The sequence below is a fragment of the Halichoerus grypus genome, chromosome 10 (assembly GCF_964656455.1).
Source record: "Halichoerus grypus chromosome 10, mHalGry1.hap1.1, whole genome shotgun sequence".
Taxonomy (NCBI): domain Eukaryota; kingdom Metazoa; phylum Chordata; class Mammalia; order Carnivora; family Phocidae; genus Halichoerus; species Halichoerus grypus.
Genome location: NC_135721.1, coordinates 113,094,241 through 113,116,917, shown reverse-complemented (window position 1 = coordinate 113,116,917; position 22,677 = coordinate 113,094,241). Strand labels below are relative to the sequence as shown.

General features: G+C 41.6%; 1 protein-coding gene across 7 annotated transcripts in view; it reads left to right on the top strand.

Annotated features, from left to right (window-relative positions):
- Positions 1 to 22,346, top strand: part of CSNK2A1 (casein kinase 2 alpha 1) — a 57,889-nt gene extending 35,543 nt beyond the window's left edge. For 4 of the 7 annotated variants that reach the window (XM_036121791.2, XM_036121792.2, XM_078057074.1 and 1 more), the window contains 8 exons: positions 1,077 to 1,136; positions 2,610 to 2,693; positions 6,601 to 6,711; positions 7,658 to 7,759; positions 9,347 to 9,447; positions 10,264 to 10,412; positions 11,788 to 11,874; positions 13,841 to 22,346. In XM_036121791.2, the coding sequence (XP_035977684.1) occupies positions 1,077 to 1,136; positions 2,610 to 2,693; positions 6,601 to 6,711; positions 7,658 to 7,759; positions 9,347 to 9,447; positions 10,264 to 10,412; positions 11,788 to 11,874; positions 13,841 to 13,956 (810 nt within the window). In that variant the 3' untranslated portion in view covers positions 13,957 to 22,346. The remainder of the gene's footprint in view (positions 1 to 1,076; positions 1,137 to 2,609; positions 2,694 to 6,600; positions 6,712 to 7,657; positions 7,760 to 9,346; positions 9,448 to 10,263; positions 10,413 to 11,787; positions 11,875 to 13,840) is intronic. The other 3 variants (XR_013441997.1, XR_013441996.1, XR_013441995.1) reach the window with 3 other exon arrangements.
- Positions 22,347 to 22,677: the final 331 nt, after the last annotated feature.

The window sequence follows — 22,677 nt, the reverse complement described above, 5'->3', positions numbered from 1 at the left end:
GGTGGTGTAAATTCTGGTATAATACAAACCTCTACAATAGATCTCTGACTTCCATCCCATCCAGTGGCCTACTTATTTCAAATAGTTCTTAACACCAGACAGGTGTACAGCACAGGAATATGGGCATTCTCTTGGGTTACAAGCTGTAAAGGTATTTGACTTGGCCTCTGCACCAGTCCAGTATTAAGAATGTTACATTTCAATAAATGGGTGAATCCTTTGCTGAGAGAAGGAAAAAGAACAATTTTAGAATCAGAACAAGAACTTCAAGGAAAACTGTCAGAGGATATCACTAACCATTTAATGATATGTAGATGTAAAAATATCTGCAACTTTTTGGAACCAGGAAAGGATACATGACAGTTGTTTGGAGTTTACTTTCAAATTGGGACAGGAATAATTCTGTTAAATTGACAGATTTGTCAGCAAGCCATCTTGCATACCCACTGCTGATCCACAGTGCCTATAACTATGTAAGCCAAAAATGGGTTAGTTCCCTACTAAGGAGGTTGTATATTTGCCAAAATGCCTTGTATGAGAAAGTCTAGAGATAAGTGAAAAGCAGACTATAGCAAGTGTATAACATCAATGCATGTTGCATATATAAATTGAAATCTAGCAGTGGATTATAGCTTGAGCAATGCAAGTTTAAGTAAGTCTTCACTTCTACATATAAAGACCCAAAGTATCTCCTTTAAAAAGCAAATTTTCTGGGGCGCCTGGGTGGCTCAGTCGTTAAGCGTCTGCCTTCAGCTCACGTCATCATCCCAGGGTCCTGGGATCGAGCCCCGCATCGGGCTCCCTGCTCAGCGGGAAGCCTGCTTCTCCCTCTCCCACTCCCCCTGCTTGTGTTCCCTCTCTCGCTGTGTCTCTCTCTGTCAAATAAATAAAATCTTAAAAAAAATAAATAAAATAAAAAGCAAATTTTCTGTTGGAGAAGTAGAGACCAGTGAACAGACAGATCTTGGAACAGTGGCAAATGAGCCAAGACTTGGTTTGAATTACTACAAAGATGAGAAATTGCCTTCCTATCAGCATTATTTTCATGGCTCAAATGTTGCGTTTGTCTTTAACAGCAATTGTACCAGACGTTAACAGACTATGATATTCGATTTTACATGTATGAGATTCTGAAGGTAAGGGAACCTGGAATACTAAATATCTTTAGTTTGATCTTCCTTTTGTTAAGTAGTCCAATTAACTGTGGAAAAGCCCGTGAGTTACCTTTGAAAAGTATGCTGAAAGAAGGGGCCTCCTCATAAAAGGTCTTAGTAAGTTAATAGCATCAGAGCCCATGTGGTAAGGTATAAGCATTATGGAATAGAGTCCAGTAGGAATGTAATTTAGAATGCTTTGGAAACGGCATTTAGAAGTGAGCTGGGACCCCTTTAAAAAGTATTTGTTATCTCTGTCGTGCTCCTATGAAAGTTACAATTAAATTGTCAAAACTTACAAAAATAACTTCTGATATGCTAGCTTCTGGTATACTTAAAATTCAACAAGTGAAACAGTAAACTAACTCAGCCCTCAAAGGGTCATTATCCTAAGGATTATGTAAATCTCTCCTTAAGAGATTGCTGACTTAGAGTGGACTTTGATTTCTCAAGTGGGATCACCAATTATCTTGCTCCTAATAAGCATTAAGATCAGCTTTATAGATGAAAAATTGCTACAAGGTGGCTAAAGTTTCTTACCAAATGACGGTTGCTATAAAGCCTGCATTTGAACCTTATAGTGCCCTAAAGAGACCATGCCAGCAGAGATACTTGATTTTTCCATTGGCTTATGCAGTATTGTGGCAAGCAGGACCTCACAAAGTTAAGGATACACTTGTCTAACCCTGGGAACCATAAGAACCCAGGTTGCCCTTCAGGAAGGACAAGAACTTGGCTAGTGACATCAGCTGGCTTGAAGGCTGGGATTAGCAAACCCCAAAGGTTATGCTGCTCAGTTCACCCTAGTTTCAGATTGGACATGGTTGTCAAATCAGATTTGATGTCACAAATAAGGTACAGGGGACAAACAGTAAAATTTTTGTCTTTGTGGGCCATAGGGTCTTTCTCACACTACTCATATCTGCTGTGGTAACAGAGAAGCAGCCAGAGACGATATGTAAACAAATAGGTATGGCTGTGTTACAATAAGACATTATTCACAAAAACAGGCAGCAGGCCATATTTGGCCCATGGGCTGTGGTTTGCCATCCTCTATTGTGGACTCTTAGCTGCTAGAGGATTATTGTTCTTCAAATGAGAGGTTTATAGGACAGACCAGTTTTCTTCTGAGGGGCCTATGTTTGTGAAAATAATCCAGCCTTTGGGTAAGGGGGGAGAGATTGGAAGTAATGCTATTGGTATACACTTTGGGTGTTTTTGAACAGAAAGGAAGTTGAAACAACAGTGTAGGAACAGAACTTGAAGTTCAGAGGCTGTGAGTTTGCTTGACTATGGAATCTTGAACAGGTGTCTGAAGAATAGGGTGGGAGTGATTGGCCTAACCTTGACTCCCAGGGGTGAGGCTAGAAGGAAAACTATGGAGGAAAAAGATGACTGTAAGAAAATCACTTTTCAGCAGGCTAACTCTTTCTTTCCTACCTGTTCCTCCTACAGGCCCTGGATTATTGTCACAGCATGGGAATTATGCACAGAGATGTGAAGCCCCATAATGTCATGATTGATCATGAGCACAGAAAGGTAAAGTGATAGACTGCCAAGTGTTATTTATTCGTATGATAAAGTTATCAGCCCATCTTCAACATCTGTCACAGTCACTGTTACCTACTAAGCACTCGATAAATGTTTGGTAAGTGAATGAACTCATTAATGAATCAGAATGTTGAAATCAATATTCATATTCCTAAGAATACTATCAAGAAGGAAACATTTGGGGCCCCTGGGTGACTCAGTCAGTAGAGCATGCAGCTGTTGATCTCGGGGTTATGAGTTCAGACCCCATGTTGGGCATAGAGATTACTTTGGAAAAAAAGGGGGGGGGAAGAAACCGATTAATGGGCAAAACATTAGCTTTGGGCAAGAGAGCTGGCTTCTGGTTTCATTTATTAAATAACTAGTCTCTTGAGGAAACTCCTTTCTCATTTGCTTCCTTTTTCTTACTTGTAAAATGTAAATTGGTTTGTGTGCCACTAGGTTATTGTGAGAATTAACTATACACAGTTGTAATACAGATAAAATATTCAGAAAATGCTGCTGCTTAGTTGCAAGTGTCATGAGGTCCCTGAACTCTACAGATGCTTTTAATAGAGCTGCACTGACCACATGGCTTTATAGTCAGTTTTTTAAGGTGACCAGGCCCACCTTTTGTAGGCAGTGATGGCTATCCGTTGTAGACTTTGGAGACATAGTTGATTTATTCATCAGCTAATAATTCTTTTAGATTCACACTATGTAATAGGTATTGTTCTAGAGGCTGGAGATGTAGGTGTGAGACAAATAGACAAAAAAATTCTTGTCCATAGGAAACTTGCATTTGTGGGAGGCTGGTGGGATAGAAAGTTAAAAGTGATGTGGAAGAGGGACGCCTGGGTGGCTCAGTCAGTTAAGCGTCTGCCTTCTTCCCAGGTCATGATCCCAGGGTCCTGGGATCAAACCCCATTTCGGGCTCCGTGCTCAGTGGGGAGTCCCCTCTCCCTCTGCCCCTCCCCAGCTCTTGCACATGTGCATGCTTTCTTGCACACACTCTCTCAAATAAATAAAATCTTTTTATAAAAAAAGTGATGTGGAAGAGAAATAAATCATGAATAGGGAACGGTGGAGGGTATTGTGGTTTTAAACAAGGTTGTAAAGGGAAGGTTTCATTGGGAAGGTGACATTTTAACGACACTTGGAGGGAGCCAGCCATGTAATCACAGAAACAAATGTGTCCCAGATAGAAGAAATTGCAGGTGCAAAGGCCCTGAGGCAAGAATGTGCCTGGCATGTTGGAACAGATAGAGCTGGAAAGCATGAACAAGTGGGAGAGGAACAAAATGAGATCAAAGAGGTAAAGAGAACCAGATCATGTAAAACCTTAAAGATCATTGTCAGGCCTTTTCTCTGAAGATGCAGAGCTTTTTTGCAGGGTTCGAGCAGAAGATTGACATATTCTCACATTTTAAAAAATTCATTACGTATCTGTTAGAACGATTAAAATAAAAAGTGGCAATACCACATACTGGCAAGAATGCAGAGAAAGTTGATCTCATGCATTGCTGGTGGGAACATGGAGTGGCACAGCCATTTTGAAAAATGCCAGATTGGGGCACCTGGGTGGCTTTAAAGAGAAAAAAAGAAAGAACGAACTAGTGATAATGCGCAGCTTGCTGGATTTCATGCTGAGGGGAAAAAAGCAATCATAAAAAGTTACACTGAGTCCATTTTCAAAATGACAAAATTGGAGGTTGAGAATAGAGGGGTTGCCCCAGGGATTAGGAAGTGAAGGGGAAGGGATAGCACAAGGGACATCTGTGGTGATGAAACAGTTCTGTGAGTCTGCGCATTGATAAAGTTGCAAAGAACTGCACGCCTTCATGCATGTAAAACTGGAAAGTAAGGTCTGTCTGAATTGTGCCAATATTGATTACCTGGTTTTAATGTACTGTAGTTATGCAGCATGTTACCATTAGGGGAAATTGGGTGAAGGATATACAGAACATCTCCAACTTTGTGTGAATTCATAATCATTTTTAAATGAAAAGCTTCTGCTCTGTAGAGAAGAACAGAGGAAGAGGACGGGTGAATGCAAGGAGACCAGTTAGGAAAAAAGGCTATTGCAGTAAGTCAGATAGGAGGTGGTGATGGCAGAATGTGGTAGAGCCAATTGACAGATTTGCAGTACAGTGTATGGGAAACAATCCAGGGTGAAAATGTTTTACCTGAATGACAGCATGAATAGAATTACCTTTAACTGGGAAGGGAGAGGCTGAGTGAAGCAGGTTTGCAGGGAATAATCAAAGGTTTGGTTTTGGAGAGCCTCAGTGGCTCAGTCGGTTAAGCGACTGACTTCAGCTCAGGTCATGATCTCGGGGTCCTGAGGTTAAGCCCCTAGTCGGCTTCCAGCTCTATGGGGAGTCTGCTTCTCCCTCTCCCTCTGCTTGTTCTCTGTCTCTCTCTCTCTCTCTCAAATAAATAAAAATCTTAAACAAAAAAAAATTTAGTTTTGATATGTCTGTTAGGTGATTGCAGGAGTCAGCTGGCAGGAGGCATGGGCCAGAGAGTACAGGTGGAGAAGGCTGAGGTGCTGTGAAGCCACAGACCAGAAATGGTCATCTGGAGTACTTGCTGATAAGAAAAGAAAGTCAAAGAGAGCTCTGAAGCACTAATGTTAAGGGGGTAAAAAGAAAGCGTACAAAGGTTATGCTTTCTTTTGTACCTTTTGTTACATTTCTCTTCATTACTGAAACAAGGAAAACACTGTATGTACCTAGTTAACAGTGAACTTACAGAGATGGCGCCAGAGTGTCAGCTGCTCAGGCCCTACTGCTCATACTTCAAATCATTGTGCTTTGCACAGTGGGCAGATAAGGTTGCCTCTTGGGCTTGCCTACTTCTTTTTTTATTTTGTGGATACATTTTGATAGGAGCTGTTTATGTGGCTTTTCCCTTCATTCACTCAGCAAATTGTTCTTCTTAGGATTTTATTCATTCATTCATTCATTCATTCATTTATGAGAGAGAGCTGGGGGAGGAGCTGAAGGAGAGGGACAAGCAGACTCCGTTCTGAGTGTGGAGCCTGATGCAGGGCCCGATCCTACAACCCTGAGACTATGACCCAAGCCAAAATCAAGAGTTGGATGTCCAGCAGGCTGAGCTACCTAGGCACCCCACAAATATTTTTTTCTGCATACTGGGCATTATGTTGAATTGTAAAAATTGCAGACGTGAATTATACAGTCTTTTCCCTCAAGGAGCTTACAGTGCATAATTGAAAAAGAAAGGTGGAAAACAAATATACAATAAAAGAGTTGTAGATTCTATTAAATATATTTGAGGTTCAGGGGGCTAAAGGCAAGGATTAGTTCTACTTGGATAATTTAGAAAAGACTTCATTGAAGGGCTAACTTGAATATCTCAAAGATGGGGATATGTTCAGTTAGGAGTCTAGGTTAGACAACGGAAGACACTCTAGTCAGAGGAACAGTTTGAGAAATTGTGCAGAATTACAAAATGGGATGGTGTTTTTTAGGAACTATAAGTCTCACTGGAGCACAGGAACTAGATCATGGAGAACCCTGTATGCCAAGCCAAGAAGTTTGATTTTTTTTTTTTTTTTTTAAGATTTTATTTGAGAGAGAGCACAAGCATAAGTGGGGGGAGACGGAGGGAGAAGCAGGCTCCCCACAGAGCAGGGAGCCCAATGTGGGGCTCAATCCCAGGACCCTGGGGTCATGACCTGAGCTGAAGGCAGACGCTTAACCCACTGAGCCACCCAGGCGCCCCAAGAAGTTCGATTTTCATCCTAAATGCACTAGGTAGTCCCTGGAAATGTTTGAGTAAGAGAGTGACATGGCTGGTATTTTTAAGAGTACTCTGATGACAGTGTGAGGGGTAGCTTGAAAGATAAAATTACTCATGATTTATTCTTTCTTTTTTTTTTTTCTTTCAGCTACGACTAATAGACTGGGGTTTGGCTGAGTTTTACCATCCTGGCCAAGAATATAATGTCAGAGTTGCTTCCCGATACTTCAAAGGTCCAGAGCTACTTGTAGACTATCAGGTGAGAAAAGAAGGGCAGATAAAATTTCAGTCCTGTGTTTTTCACTTAATTTGTGAAAAATGTCGTTTTGTGCTTTTGAGTAGGCTATTTATGCACATACATGGCTGTCCCTTTCATGAGTGTAAAATATGAATCACTTCAGTTCATCCATCATAACGTATGTTATTTTTATTGTCATAATATCAGGAGAGTAAGACTAGATCTGCATTTGATCTAACTGAGGAAAAGATACACCAAAGATACTTTTTCTAATCAGAAATTCCAGAGCTAGTTTGAGAATTGTGAGCTAGGTTTAACCAACGTTAAGGTAAACTCAAAAATGTTCTCTTATGATTTTCCTAAATTGTATTCTAAAGACCTTCTGCTTACCAAAAAAAGGAAAAAAACCCTCCTTCTCCTCACAGAAACAAAGTCCTTAGGAGTACCTTTCATGACTGGTCCTCCCAGGTGTTATTATCAGATACCTTACAAAGCTCAGACTCTGTCCTAGAAATTTCTTTTCTGGAATCCTGAGACTATAAGCCTGAATTCAAAAAACATTTTGTGCATAAAAATATTCTATACAACATTATTTATAATGGTGATGAAAAACAAAACACAGTCTTATTATAGGATAAAGATTAAATTTTGAAACATTTATGCATTATAATAATGCTACACATTAAAAGTTTTCCATGGGCTGTAACAATTTGGGACCTTCTTAGGTAAGTGGAAAAGCAATTCCAAATAGTATACAGATTGTTTTGAAACAGGGTGGGGGCATAGAAAAAAAGACTGAAAATACATGAAGGTGTTACTGGTTTTTGGATTTTGAGTCCGTGGAGTTGTGTGTGTGTGTGGGTGTGTGTATTTTTTTTTTTTTTAAGAGTAAAGAGCAATTTTTATTTTGAGAAGATACTTCATTCTTATTTTATATATGATAACTGACTTTTTTACTTTAATGCAGATGTACGATTATAGTTTGGATATGTGGAGCTTGGGTTGTATGCTGGCAAGTATGATCTTCCGGAAGGAGCCATTTTTCCATGGACATGATAATTATGATCAGGTGATAATGTTGTTCCCATTAGGGAACCTACTGGGCTAACTTAGTGATGGCCAGATCTGCCTACCCATTAGAAAACTACTATGGATCTTGTTAAAATACAGATGACCGGCCCCCACTTGAGACCTGTTGATTCAGAATCTCTTAGGGTGGGCCCCTAGAATAACTTTCAGCTTATCACTTCTTCAGCCAAGCTGACACTGATTTTCAGATTGGTGTTTTGGGAGCTACCACTTTAGCCTTTTGAAATCAGAGTTTTTCTCCTAGTCTTCTTAATGTGCAGTGCTTGCTTTATTGTGAATACACATGTAAATTGTTTTATAAAACATATATACAAATAAAAGTAGTTTAAGAAATGGAATATTACCTTAGAATCTCCTAGTGGTGAGCTTTCGTTAGAGTTATTTCCTCCAACATGTTGGGAATGTTTCCTCCAATATACTGGTTTATATGTGGTATTTCTATGATCCTTTTGTCTCTTTTTATGGATTAAGTTGATGTTTGTCAGTAGAAATATAGATGGTGTTTTTTTATACTAGCTTCACTTCCCCTTGAAGATCAAGGGGCCATTTCATTCAAGAGAACCTGGAATGATTCTAGGACCATGTGGCAGGTACTGTTGCCTTGTTTGAGCACAATGCCCATTTTTAATGAGTCAAAGAATACCTCCTGAATTCAGTTAAAATCAGTAACTCTATTGTCAGGACCATGCAGGATTGAGGAATACAGCAAAAAAAGAAAAGAATAGTCCCTTCTCTCACATGGTTCATAATCTATCCAGTAAGGGAAAGAACATGTAAGGCAATAAGTTGCAGTCATAAGTGTCAGAGTAGAGTTGTAGACCAGGTACAAAAGGCAGTTAGTGGGAGTGAGCGGTCTGAATGTACCAGAGCATATTCCCAAAAGAAGTGACATCTTCGGTTGGGTTGTGAGGTGGGGGGAATAAAGCTTGACCAGGGAGACATTTCAAGGGGAAGGAACAAGGTTATAAGACAGTTTGCTTTTTTCCTGACATCTTCATATTGAGTAATAATTAGGGAATTTTATATGGAAATCCCTTCCTGCCATGCACAATTTTTTTTTTTTTAAGATTTTATTTATTTATTTGACAGAGAGCAAGAGAGGGAACACAAGCAGGGAGTGTGTGAGAAGGAGAAGCAGGCTTCCTGCCAAGCAGGGAGCGCGATGTGGGGCTTGATCCCAGGACCCTGGGATCATGACCTGAGCTGAAGGCCCCCGTTTAATGACTGAGCCACCCAGGTGCCCCACAAAATTTTTTTTTTTTAAGATTTTATTTATTAGAGCGAGATCACAAGCAGTGGGGAGGGGTAGAGGAAGAATTAGACTCCCCGCCGAGCAGGGATCCCAATGCGGGACTCAATCCCAGGACTCTGGGATCATGACCTGAGCCGAAGGCAGACGCTTAACCAGCTGAGCCACCCAGGCACCCAGAAATTTTAAATAAATTGTGACGAGTTCACATTCATACCTTTAACCATGGCAACCCTTTTCTGTTAATTCACTTATGGCTGGTTGACTTAATTATGTAATGTGTTTGTGGTGTGGGTTTTTGTCTCTTTTCGATCCTAGTTGGTGAGGATAGCCAAGGTTCTGGGGACAGAAGATTTATATGACTATATTGACAAATACAACATTGAATTAGATCCACGTTTCAACGATATCTTGGGCAGGTAAGTCATAAAATCTGTGCTTCTGTGCCTTAAGCACTTGGATGTAAACAGATACTTCGGATCCTCAAAATAGATTACATTCTCTTTGCCAACACTGCAAGTGTGTCATTGGTCTGGTGATGCAGGGTGTTGCATGGGTAGGCCTGTAGTGAAAGCATTGAACTGAATGGCCCATTTCCCAGATTCACTTACCAGGAGTCTGAGTGTAGAAAGTATGGTTGGCAGATTCTGTCAGTGAACGAATTGTAGGTTTCAGGAGAAGAGTACAATTGAGTCAAAAATCAAAATCTCTTGATTTAGCTTGTTTCTCCAAATGACAAAACCCTAAGAGTAATAGAAAAAGGAAATGCATTCTTCAAGACTGATTTGCCAACAGTCGACTCTGACAATAGGAACTAGACAAAATACAAATTCATTAACCACTTAACTAGAGGAGGTGGACTTGCCTGATGAAAAGGCTTTTGCTGACCAAGTGGTAGAGATGTTAGGAATTTTTGTGGGGGTGGGAACGAGGCCTGATTAACCCAGCACCTGACCTCTTTGCTACACAGGAGCACTTAATCCTGTAAAGTAACCTGAATTACGTTTTGTAGTATCGTGAGGACCCATTTCTCTTTTCTGCAACACTGCTATTTCCAGTCTCTCCAATTAGTTTTGTTGTCTCCCTAGTGGCAGAGTGGTACAAGACCTACTCTCTTGAGCTTTGATCTTTCTTTGCTAGTGGCTGGGCTACTAGCCACTAAAGAAAATCTAGAAGTGAAATGTTGGGCTTCTGTGCCCCTCAGTCCATTTCTCATTCCCCCTTTGGCTCTACAGACACTCCCGTAAGCGATGGGAACGCTTTGTCCACAGCGAAAACCAGCACCTTGTCAGCCCTGAGGCCTTGGATTTCTTGGACAAGCTGCTGCGATACGACCACCAGTCACGGCTTACCGCAAGAGAGGCCATGGAGCACCCCTATTTCTGTGAGTCCAACTGTCCAGTCCACAAAGCTTGTGCAGGCCCACCCAGCCGACTCTACAAGGCAGGGGAGAATATGTGTTGTGAAGAAAGCTCTGGGCCCAACAGAATTGAAATCCCAGCTGCCCTTAGTGATGGCAACTGTCTTGCAGAATTGTTGGGAGGCTTCTAGTTCTCTAACAGAGTGTCTGCCACATGGTCACTCCCAAGTAAACTGCTTTTCTTCCCGTGTGGTGACACTTTTTGAGTCTGGAGTGGTTGGATTAGAACAGCAGCCCTTTGTCTGACCTTGTCTGGTACTCATTCATTGGAGAAAGCCAAGGAGGCTTGAACATCTTATCATATGAACACCGTGACCTAGGTTTGTGAGCATAGCTAACTGCGCTGTCCTGGGTGAAAATGCCACTTAGTCCCACACCATCCTCACAGTGACGTTAGCCTCAATGTTGGATCGCTCCTTGGGGAGTGGTGAGATGGTTTTGTAGTGAATTGATTACAATCTTGCCCAGTCTTCTGTACCTGAAGCAAACTGACAGGGTGATTGAAGTGGAGAATGAAGTCTGATCATAGCATCAACCTGCACAAACCTGTAGCTTTGGCCAGTTGTGCACCATGCTTGACAGCTGAGCTGTGGACTGCAATAAAAGCAGTTCAGTCTGATAATATATTATTGTCTTGGCCAGGTTAGATTGTATTGTCTCATTAAAACCTAACAAGATCAGGGCGCCTGGGTGGCTCAGTCGTTGGGCATCTGCCTTCAGCTCAGGTCATGATCCCAGGGTCCTGGGATCGAGCCCTGCATCGGGTTCTCTGCTCGGCGGGAGGCCTGCTTCTCCCTCTCCCACTTCCCCTGCTTGTGTTCCCTCTGTCACTGTCTCTCTCTGTCAAATAAATAAAATCCTAAAAAAAAAAAAACCTAACAAGATCATTTTTGTTTTAAATTAGCTCTGCTCTGGATAATTACCACATCTTCCTCCAATTTGGTTTAAGAGTTGGCTTCTTTTTTTTTATTTTTAAAGATTTTATTTATTTATTCATGAGAGACAGAGAGAGAGAGGCAGAGGGAGAAGCAGGCTCCCAAGGAGCAGGGAGCCCGATGCGGGACTCGATCCCAGGACCCTGAAATCATGACCTGAGCCGAAGGCAGACGCTTAACCATCTGAGCCACCCAGGCGCCCTAAGAGTTGGCTTCTATCACAGTTTGACAGGAAGGGTAGTTCTATTTTATATTACTTGTCTAATTCATGGTGAAGGCTCTTGCCACCTTCTGTTCTTCTGGAATAACATAGACTATAAATGAAATAACAAAGATTGAGGATGGCTGCTTTGAGGCCCCAGACCATTACCTTCAACAGAACCTACCCTTTTTGTCTTTTCTAGATACTGTTGTGAAGGACCAGGCTCGAATGGGCTCATCTAGCATGCCGGGGGGCAGTACGCCTGTGAGCAGCGCCAGTATGATGTCAGGTCAGCTCACTGGTAACTCTCCTGGGGGGACAAAAGTAGAAGTCAGTTGTTATTCTTAGGTTTGCTCCCTCTTTGTGGCCTGGTTTCTTGTGGTCCTTCTCTTTTCCAATATGATTATCTTCCTGACAGTACTGACCTGCGTGGTCTCCTCACCAGGCTTCAGCATGCTTGACACCTGGTATACTTCAGTGACACTGTGTATGGTATCAACAGTCTCTTCTAGGCCAGAGTCCCAAAAATTTTTCACAGAGGGACTTGAAAGTCCCAACAAACCATGAAGAGTAAAAAGAGATCCTTTCATCTCATAGTTTAGAGTGACAGTAGTTGCATGATCCTCACAAACAAGATTAAGAAATTAGGGGTGGGGGTAAAGGTGGGGTTTATACATAGGCATAAGAATCGTTCTCCAGAGCATCTGTAATGTGCCTAGTAAATTGTAAGGGCTTATGTGAAATTATTCCTCATTATTGTTGAGTCATCGTGAATTAAGAGCGAGTTTTTGTACAGAGTACACAATTTTGTAAAAGAAACCATAGGCTCAACCCCTAAGAGTTATACATGTAGGCAACATCCATGCTGGTGTACTTGTGGTAGTGAGAGAACATTTACTCAGACACACTCAAAGAACTGTCACAATTGTTTTTTGTTGTTGTTTTGTTTTGTTTTGTTTTTGTTTTTTTAAGAACTAGCTACCTTCTAGAACTTATCCTCTAGGTATCTTGCCTATGGGCAAAATGATACATATCCAGGGCTGCTAATTGTAGCCTTATTTGTAATAGCAAAGCATTGAAAACAGCTCCCAGTGGGAAACTGGTTAAATCAATTATGGGACATCCATTCAGTGCAGAGCTGTATAGCCAGAGAAAAGAATGAGCGTTTCATGTTCTTTTTTAGCTTCAACTCCAAAATAATAATGTGAAATGAAAAGAGCCAAATGCAGAACCATGTCCAAGACCAGGGCAAAAATATATAATTATATAATCACATTCTTATATATGACTTTTATATGCACATTCTTATAAAATTATATTCATGTATATGCATAAAATATTTCTGGAAGGATACACCCCAAAAACGGTACCATAAGTTGGCCAAGCAAAAGGGCAAGAGAAATTTTTTACTGTACACTCTTCTGAACCTTTGGTATTTTGTACCTGTTTAAAAAAAATACATATATAACAATTTGAAAATTAACTGGATAATTGAGGGGGGCAGATTGAGGGTAATCCTGGTCATTAGATGAGTAGAAAAAAACAAATGGCAATAAATTCTAAAACACTATTTTAGCATTTCCTCACTGAAAATGACTTTTGATAATTTTGAAAGCTGCCAGCTTAACTAGGCAGCATGATACAAGAATGCATGAGCTTTGGCTCCAGCCTTGTGCTCTTCAGTAGGGCCATAACTAGCCATATGTGACTATTTAAATTAATTAAAATAGAATAAAATTTAAAACATGGCTCCTTGGTTGCACTAGCCATATTGCAATTTCTCAGTAGCCACGTGTGGGTAGTGACCACTTTATTAACAGAGGTTACAGAGCAGAAAGTTTGGTTGGATAGTTCTGCCCTAGACAGGCATCAGTTTTAATTCAAGCATAGTTGCCACTTACTTAGCTGTGTGCTTTGTACAGACTTCTTAAACTCTCCAAGCTTGGATTTCTTTACCTGTCTCCTAAATTGATTAGAAATTAATTTTAATTTGAAATTAGATTTAATCTGTAAAAATCTGGGTGAGTAGAGGCCTTCAGAAAAAGAACGAGTGGAGTTCCTGGCTTGTCTCAGTCAGAAGAGCCTGCAACTCTTGATCTTTGGGGTTGTAAGTTTGAGCCGCATGTTGGGTGTAGAGATTACAGAGAGAGAGAGAAAATAACTGTTGTGTCACTTTTGAAATAGGTATTATGTAAAACTGGTGACTAAGATTTCCATGGTTGGTATCTGGCTCACTGTTAGCTGTTTTCTTTTAGGGATTTCTTCAGTGCCAACCCCTTCACCCCTTGGACCTCTGGCAGGCTCACCAGTGATTGCTGCGGCCAACCCCCTTGGGATGCCTGTTCCAGCTGCCGCAGGCGCTCAGCAGTAACGGCCCCTTCTGTCTCCTGATGCCTGAGCAGAGGCGGGGGCGTCCGCGCTCTCCCTGACACAGCTTGCGCCTGGCGGGGAGGGGTGAAACACTGCAGAAGCACCGTGTCTGAACCGTTGCTTGTGGATTTATAGTAGTTCAGTCATAAAAAAAAAATTATAATAGGCTGATTTTCTTTTTTTTTTTTTCCTTCTTTTTTTTAACTCGAACTTTTCATAACTCAGGGGATTCCCTGAAAAATTACCTGCAGGTGGAATATTTCACGGACAAAATTTTTCCCCCCTTTCAAATTCAGTTTCTCATCACTAAAGAACAAAGATGAACCAGCCTCAATCCCGGCTGCTGCATTTGGGTGGAGATATCTTCCCATGTCCACCATTGCTCCCCCACCATCCCACACTATGGGGGGTTTATATCTCGTGCTCTTCTCCAGAGATTACAAAAATGTTGTAGCTTCTTCAAGGGAGGTGGGAAGGAAGGAGGAAGGGAGGGCCCAAGCTACAAGAGCAGTGTACTGCTGGTCACTTTTCTCACACTACTCCAAGTACTTCAGTGGGGTTGTCCTGGTGAATCTAGTGGAAATATGTCTTAGTTTCATTGAGATGCTGAAAATCTACCCAAAGTGCAGACAGGTCCTGAAAACTTCTGTTCAGTATGAATCATGTCTTATTGACCTAACCCTAAATCCAGCTCACTTCTACTTTTAATTTCAGTTCAGTTTAAGATTATAATACCTTCCCTCCCAGGCTCCTTACCTTGGTCCTCTCCCCTATCATCTCCCCATGTGCTCTATAGCTGGTGGGAGGGGGAGGAAAAATCTTTTTCAGTTTTCTTTGACTTGGCCATTTTGAATTCAGTTAGTTACTGGGCTTAACTTATTGCTTTTTACAAAAGAAAAACATTGTCTATATAGGTTTCATGCTAGCAACTCTTTAAAAAGAGCTAATGGAAGATGTGGCCACACCGAGTTTCATCTTAAGCTTTCTACCTTCTTTTCTTCCTTTCTTCCCCTTCCTTCACATGCCATCCAGTGAGAAGACCTGCCCCTCAGTCTTGTAAATGTATCTGAGAGGTAGGAGCAGAGCCACTATCTCCAGTGAAACTGAAATGGTAGACCTGTAATTGTGGGAAAACTATAAACTCTCTTGTTACAGCCCTGCCACCCCTTGCTGTGTGTATATATATAATACTTTGTCCTTCATATGTGAAAGATCCAGTGTTGGAATTCTTTGGTGTAAATAAACGTTTGGTTTTATTTATCAAGGTTAGATTTAAGTTCCCTGTGTAAAGGTCTCGCTGGGTGGGTGTCTCACGTTCACATCTGAGGGGCCTGCAACCCTGTACCGTGGAGGCTTCCCAAGGCCCCCATTTTTATACACCCCCCTCATTCGACCCATGGTACCGGGCAGGGCAGAGAGGCCTTAAAAAAGCACCACAAGCCAAAGCGTCTCTGGGGATTAAGGATCCTTTGCCATAAAACTCATTTTGTGTCTCAGCAGTGCAGGGATTGGGGATGGAAAAGTCGCCAGTTTTTGTGTGTTTGTGTGTGTGTAAAGTGGATTTTCCACTGTAATCCAACCACCTAAGTTTATCAGGTGCTTCACTGAGGAAGCCTAGTTTTTTAAGCACAATAGCAAAACCATCAGCTCTGTATTTTCTCCTGTTCTTTCATTACAGTAGCTGCTTGTGGGAACTAGGAAAAATTCTTCCAACATATTTGAAGGCCTAAAGTCTTAGTTCCCCTTTCTCCTACCTTTATAGATCATAAGCCTTTCTCGCCTGGGCGCCATAGACAAGCATAATTGTTTCACGAGTTGAATTTAATGAACTTATCTAACTTTATAACCCATCTTGGCTCTAGTAACTTGATCAAGGTGGTGGCTTTCGTGAATATAACGGTAAACTTTAGAGGAAGCTAAAGCCTCCTTTTATAATGCTTCTCAACCATAGGGAAAACATTCTGTGTGGCAGGGTGATTTTCTTTCTTGTGGCCACTTAACAGTGGATATTTATTGTTCTTGACCCTTTTATGCCCTAGAATGCTGTGGGGGTTACCATGTTGAATTTGTGCAGAAGCTAAAAGCACCGGATGTGCCAGAGATGCAATTTGTGATTACGTTTGCACTGGATTGTGATTTGAACAGGACACTTAGGACTAATGAATTCTTTCTTTTGAGGTGGGGAGGAGGGTTGTAAATCAAGACTTCACATCCCACCCTTATAGCTCAGAGAATCTAGTTGTGGCTGAGGTTGATGTGGGGAGCTGCAGACAGCTGGACCTCCTAAAAACGCATCAGACCTTGCAAGAGACGGAAGGTGAATGCAGAGGACTCTGAAATGCCACCCAAGAGCCTTTTAAAATAAATAGAAGTTTTTAAAATGCTACTTAAGGAGTCACTGCAGAAGCATGAAAAAAAGAAGACCCAGTTGGGCGGGTGGGTGGGGGGCAAGGGTTTACAGAGTAACAACTTCTGTGTTGTTGTAAATTACCTCATCTGTATACCTTGTATTGGGACACTTTATTTCTCAGCACTACCTGTGTCTGCATTGATTAGATGGCAGGAAATGGAATGCCAATATAAGACAGTTGTGTTGGCAATTACTCTGAAAGGTTTTTTAAGTATTTTTTAACTTTGTTTGAAGTGGCCCCCCCTTTTTTTTAAGTTTGAAGTCAGAAGTTCCCCCTCGCCCCCTTGATTTATTGGTTGTAATTGTATTGTAATTGGTATAACTAAAACATAACTGTGCTGGGAAGAAGTTGTGCCATGAAGGTCTTTAATTTTTTTTAAATAAAAACATTTAAACAAATGAAATGTCCCTGCAGCCTGAGCAGTATGCTTCTCCAACCGACACCGTGTGTGATAGATGGCTTAGCTTTCGTGTGCTTTGAATTTAATTTTGGGTTGATGGAGATGTGAAATGGGATGGATTAAGATTGGTTGAGGAGCACTGAAGTCTGGAAGTTTTTGACCTCAAGAGTCAGTGAAGAGAGCATGATGTTGTTGCTAAACAGGATTGGTTTCATTCCTGCCCTTGTCATTTACTGGGCTACTTGGCAAGTTACTTAACTTGTGAATCTGTTTCATCATCTATAAAATGGGGCCACTGCTTTCTTGGGATTGAATGAGAGTAAATGTCAAGTATCTGGCACCTGCTACGCTCTTGATAAACGTAATTCCCCTGGTATGGAGGATTGGTTCTGGGTCCTGACTTTGCAAGTGATACACAGTACGATCCATTCTCTGGACCTCCTCGTCCTCTGTGTGCTCAGTCAGGGTGAGGTTGGGTGAGGTGTCTTCTGAGTTCCTTTTCAGCTCTAACACTGATTTAGAAAGTTTGGTGCTTAAAGAAAAAGGTCCACAGAGACGGCTTTGTTCAATTGCAGAAAAGATCGGTGTTGAGTGAATGGTAGTAAGCCCTGTGGACGGTCAGCCTTGGAGATACCTGCGCCCTGGAGGTAACTTGCAGAGTCCTGACTTCAAGATGTTCTGGAGAGCTTATAGGAACATATTTGGCAGCTTAAACAGAAACTATTCAAAGGGCTGGTAAAAGAGGTGAAAAAGTTTACTTGCTTATCAGTGCCAAATGAGTCAATTCTGCAAGATTATATACTTGAGTTGCCATTTGATCATTCTCATTTGACCACAATTTTTAAAAATTGAAATCAGGAAATGCTGTTATCTCAGACTTCTAGTTTCTTTTAAATCTTCACTGCATACTATTTTATGACATCCACTTGTTATTAATATTGGGAGTTGAGACATGGTTTAGGTAAGAGGAACTATTGTGTAATCTCTAACCCTAACTTTTCATGAACTTTAATTTTATTTCCATTTTATACATGAGACAGGAAGACTAAATTGCTAGAGTGGGCCTGTTAGAGACAGAGGAATCTATTTTGTAAAATTGTCTTCGGGGTATGGCTAATTACCATAGTCCTAAAATAGTCAAGAAAATTGGAGATTGGTTGACAGATTGGGGAATTTTCATTTCCTCTCAGTCTTTAAATTTCATCTTGCCTCACCTGTTGTCAAGTGTGGTTATAATTAGAACTGACCATTTGAACATCTCTTGAAGAATCTAGTTTTTTTTACCACTGCCTACAGATTCCCACCAGCAGATTCTCTCCCAAGATTAGGGTTGGGTTGAATATTTGCTCAGCCATCAGTCCTTGCCTGCCCCCAGCTGGTGATCTCCCTTGTGCCTCAACTCCAGTGACTGTGGCTGATTTTCCTCATGGGACATGCTTGCTAGAGAGGCTGTCTTCCCCAGGGTCTTTTCCTGCTTGAGGAAAAAGTTAACCAAAAGGCTTTGAAGTAAAGTAGTCCCTGGTTCCCTCCTCAAAAAACAAGTCTAAAAACCTTGATCCAAGCAGATACTCACCCTATCTCAAGTCCCCTCAGCCTGCTTCCCCACACTGCCATCACTACTCCCTTTCCCCTGTCTTGTAACACCTGAGCTTTTTATTGTATTATTGTCTCTCCCCGCCTACATGTAAGCTCCCTGCTGACCTTATATATCTTACTAATCTGTGCATCCTCATAAAAACCTTTTTTTTTTAAAAAGTGCACCAATATCCCTCAGGATTGAAGAGGATTGAATAGAGTAGCACATGGAAAATGCCTAGCACCATACCAGGCGCATAACAGATGCTCAATCAAAGGTATTTCCATCTCCACTCCCACTTCACCTTCCCACACCCCCCCACAGTAAGTAATGGAAGTATGTATTATTGCATAAAGAGCATCTCAAGGTCAGAAGACTCTTGCCCTTAAGTTTGCAGCTGTAATTATAAGCCATGGGTCAGACTGAAAATGTTTATTTAATGAGCGCTTGGTGAAATAGAAGTGGCTGAAGACTAAGCAGTGATGCTGACCAATTCAGTAGACTTTGATGCCAACAGCCCTGCTTTCCACCACCTGTGTATAATAATATGAAATTCAGACTATTCTCAAAGTAAAATAGATGTATAGAGGGTGTCACAAGATAGTCTGGCTCTGGAGTCAATGTATTCAAGTACTATTTCTAGATTTTGTATCTTACTATGATTCTGTGCTAAATTGAACCACTTCAGAGAAGTAACCTAGAAGAACTGCAAATGTCCTGGTTCTAAACAGAGTTCTGTCTGGGTGTGTGGTTTGGGATCAGTTACTTAACCTTTCTGAGGCTATAACACACCCATGAGCCTACTGCCCAGGTTAAGCCCCCTTTGCCCTTTATTTCCTGATCATATCCTCTTCTCTTCCTCCCTGCCCCAGATGTTCTAATACTTTCTTCATCTGTAAAATTGGGGTCTAAATACCTGTTTTCATAGGGTAGTGGTTCACATTCGATGATAAATGTTTGGAAAGTGCCCGGCACACACTACAGTTGGACTAAATGCTCATTTCCATTGTACAGTTGTGCAGATTCATGTGCAGAAAGCGAATGTCACGTGTATAGGGACGCCACAGGTTGGTGCATTCATTCCTACAATTTCACAGTAGATGATGGTAAAGTGTCTTCTTGAAGAAAAAAAAAATCCATCCATTAAATGTGACCGATTTTCAACGATGAAAGTCGTTTGTAATTTGCATGAAGGCCAACATTGCCTTGTCTGTTCCCACCCCGTTTCACTAATTCCCTCTAAGATTATCACTCTATCTCCTTTGAATTTTTAATTTATCTACTGAAAACTATTCTTGCCCTGTAGCAAATTACAGTGTGGATTTGCCTCCCTGTGGCCGTAATCACCAGGGATTCTTAGTGGTCTCAATGTTAATGCTTCCAGATGGGAGCTAATAAAATGGCCACTCCTTTTCTTGGAGAAGTTCCTGAGGGGATTGAGTATTTCTGACTCAGCTTCATTCTTGCATCACCTGCTTTGACAGAATTTTCTTGCCTTCTCTAAAGAAGAAAAAGGAAAAGCAGCGGCAGCTGGTAAGTGGTTTCCTGATCCCACCCTGTGAGTCAGTCTCAGCTATAGATAAACATTTGTAGAATTACCTAGAAAGGAAGGAGGAGGACATTGCTTTTTTCTGTGTGAACAGTTCTGGGAACTCCACAGTGAATTTCCTGTGAAGAAGCTTACATACCCACAGTTCTCCACACTCTGATGCACACCTTCTTCTGTTCCCCATTCACCCACTCAGCTCCATCCCCCTCAGCCCAGGGTTCCTTACACACACACCTTATTGACTGGTCTTTCCAGAGTTCATTTGTTTATATCAGATGCCCTTCAACAAACATTAGTAGGTGTTCATGAGCCCAGCCCTGTGCTAAACAATGGAGATTGGAAGAGATGAGACATAAACCCATGGGGAAATGTGTTCTTGTCAAATAGAAAAGTGAGAAACAAAACTATGTATATGGGGAACTGTGTTTCTAAAAAGAGTTACTGGAAAAATCAGATTGCCAGTCAACATGGTAGACTAAGCAGGTGGCCACCTACCTCCTGCTCTAAATACCATAAGGATGCTGGCTAAAATAACAATTTACTTTAAATAAATAGCCAATTTCAAAGAAAGAAATGGAAGTTCCCAGGTGGCAGAAAGAAGAATTCATTCTGAAGGTAAGTGGATATCAAAGTCACAGTGACCCCCCCACCCAAGACACTGGGCATGGATACAGATGGGCCATAGAGGCTAGGGGCTAGGGTTTGAATGCCCCTAGGGAGATGGGAGATAGCCTCAGGGCCTTTCAAGGTAGAAACTGAAATAGGCTGCCTCCAAGAAAAATTGGAAGAAAACTACATGTTAACAGTAGTTGGCCTCTGGGAGGTGAGGTTAAGTTAAATGTCACAGGGGCGCCTGGGTGGCTCAGTCAGAGTGTCTGCCTTTGGCTCGGGTCATGATCCCACAGTCCTGGGATCAATCCCCAGCGTTGGGCTCCCTGCTCAATGGGGAGCCTGCTTCTTTGCTCCCTCTGCTGCTCCCCCTGCTTCTGCTCTCTGATTCTCTCTCAAATAAAATCTTGAAAGAAAAAAGATAAATGTCACAAAAACTCAGTCTGCGGGAAGGAATCCTAAGCTCTTGGGGCAGAGAGAATTGGGTCAAGGAAGCCTTCCCAGAGGAAGGGCTGCTAGAGCTGGTTAGGGAAGAGGCCCAGCCTTAGCATGGTCGAGCCAGCAGGGCCTGCACCTGGGATCAGAACCCATGTCTCCTGGCTCAGTTCTGCTTCCTGCCTTTGCATAGCTGTGCTGCCAAGATTCTCTGTCCAGGTTTCTAGCCAGTCATTACAAATTTTTTCTTTCTCTCTTTGGCTCTCTGGACCTTTCACCAAAAACACTTCTGCCTCACACAAATCTCTAGGTCAACTGTAACTGTAGTTCAACTGTCTAAACTGGATTCAGCCAAACAGCTCTGCTTTAGGTTGAGGCTGGGCTGGGCTCCTGTGCTGATTGGACTCCAGTTTGTTCCCTGTGGTTCCTTCTGGGACCCGTGCTGAAGTTGGAGCAGCTGCCCAGGGTTGTTGGAGCACAAGAGGCCAAATGAAATCACACAAAGAAAGAAATAGTTGAAGAAATAAAGGTTGGGAATTTTCTAAAATTAAGGACAGTAAGTCATAGATCCAAGACGCTCAAAGAACACCAAACAAAATATATGTATACACATACTAGGCATATCAAAATTGCTAAAACAACAAAAAAATGCTGAAACAGAATCTTAAAGACCAGCCCAGAGAAAAAATGACGACCTACAGAGGAAGCAAAAAATTACCAAATGATGCAAGCCAGAAGACTGGAGTGACCAGCGCTGAAAGAAGAAAACCTGTCAACCCAGAGTCCCACACCCAGTGAAAATATCTTTGAAAATGAAGGGGAAATAAAGTCTTTAGAAGAAAAAGAAAAACTGAGGGAATACATTGCCAGAAGACCTCTGTTTCAACTAGAAATATTAAAGGAAGTTCTTCAGGCAGAAGGAATGTGAAACCAGACAGAAATGTGGGTCTACAACGAAATTAAGAGTGCTGGAAATGGAATAAATGGAAGTAAAATTTAAAATTTAATTGCTTTAAAATAAGTCTACAGAGGTCAGCAAATCTTCTGTAAAGGAGCATGTAAATAATATTAAGTTTTGCATGTCCTATGATCTCTTGTAAGCACTCTACTGCTGTGGAGCGGAATCAGTCTTAGGCAGTAGGTGTATCAGCATGGCTGTGTTCCAGTAAAGCTTTATGGACTCTTAAGATTTGAATTTCACATAATTTTTATGTGCTACAAGTTACTCTTTTGGCCTTTCCCCCCCCACCCCCAATCATTTAAAATTGTTAGAGCCATTCTTGGCTCATGAGCCATCCTTTAGATTGTGTAATTATAGCATATGTAAAAATAAAAAATATGTATACAGGGAATGGTGGTATATCTGTACAATGAAATACTGAGCAATAAAAGGAATACACTTGTACATGCATTAACGTGGATTAACTTTAAAATAATTATGCTGAGTGAAAGCCAGACAAAAAGCCTACATACGGTTTGAGTCCGTCCATATAAAATTCTAGAAAATGCAAACTAACCTCTGGTGACAGAATGTAGTTAAGTTGTTCTCTACAAGTGCAGGGTGGAGATTGGGGGCGGGAGAAGGGGAAGAGAAAGGATTTAAGAATAAAGTGTAATAGGGGCACCTGGGTGGCTCAGTCGTTGGGTGTCCGACTTCGGCTCAGTTCATGATCCCGGGGTCCTGGGATCGAGCCCTGCATCGGGCTCCCTGCTCAGCGGGAAGCCTGCTTCTCCCTCTCCCA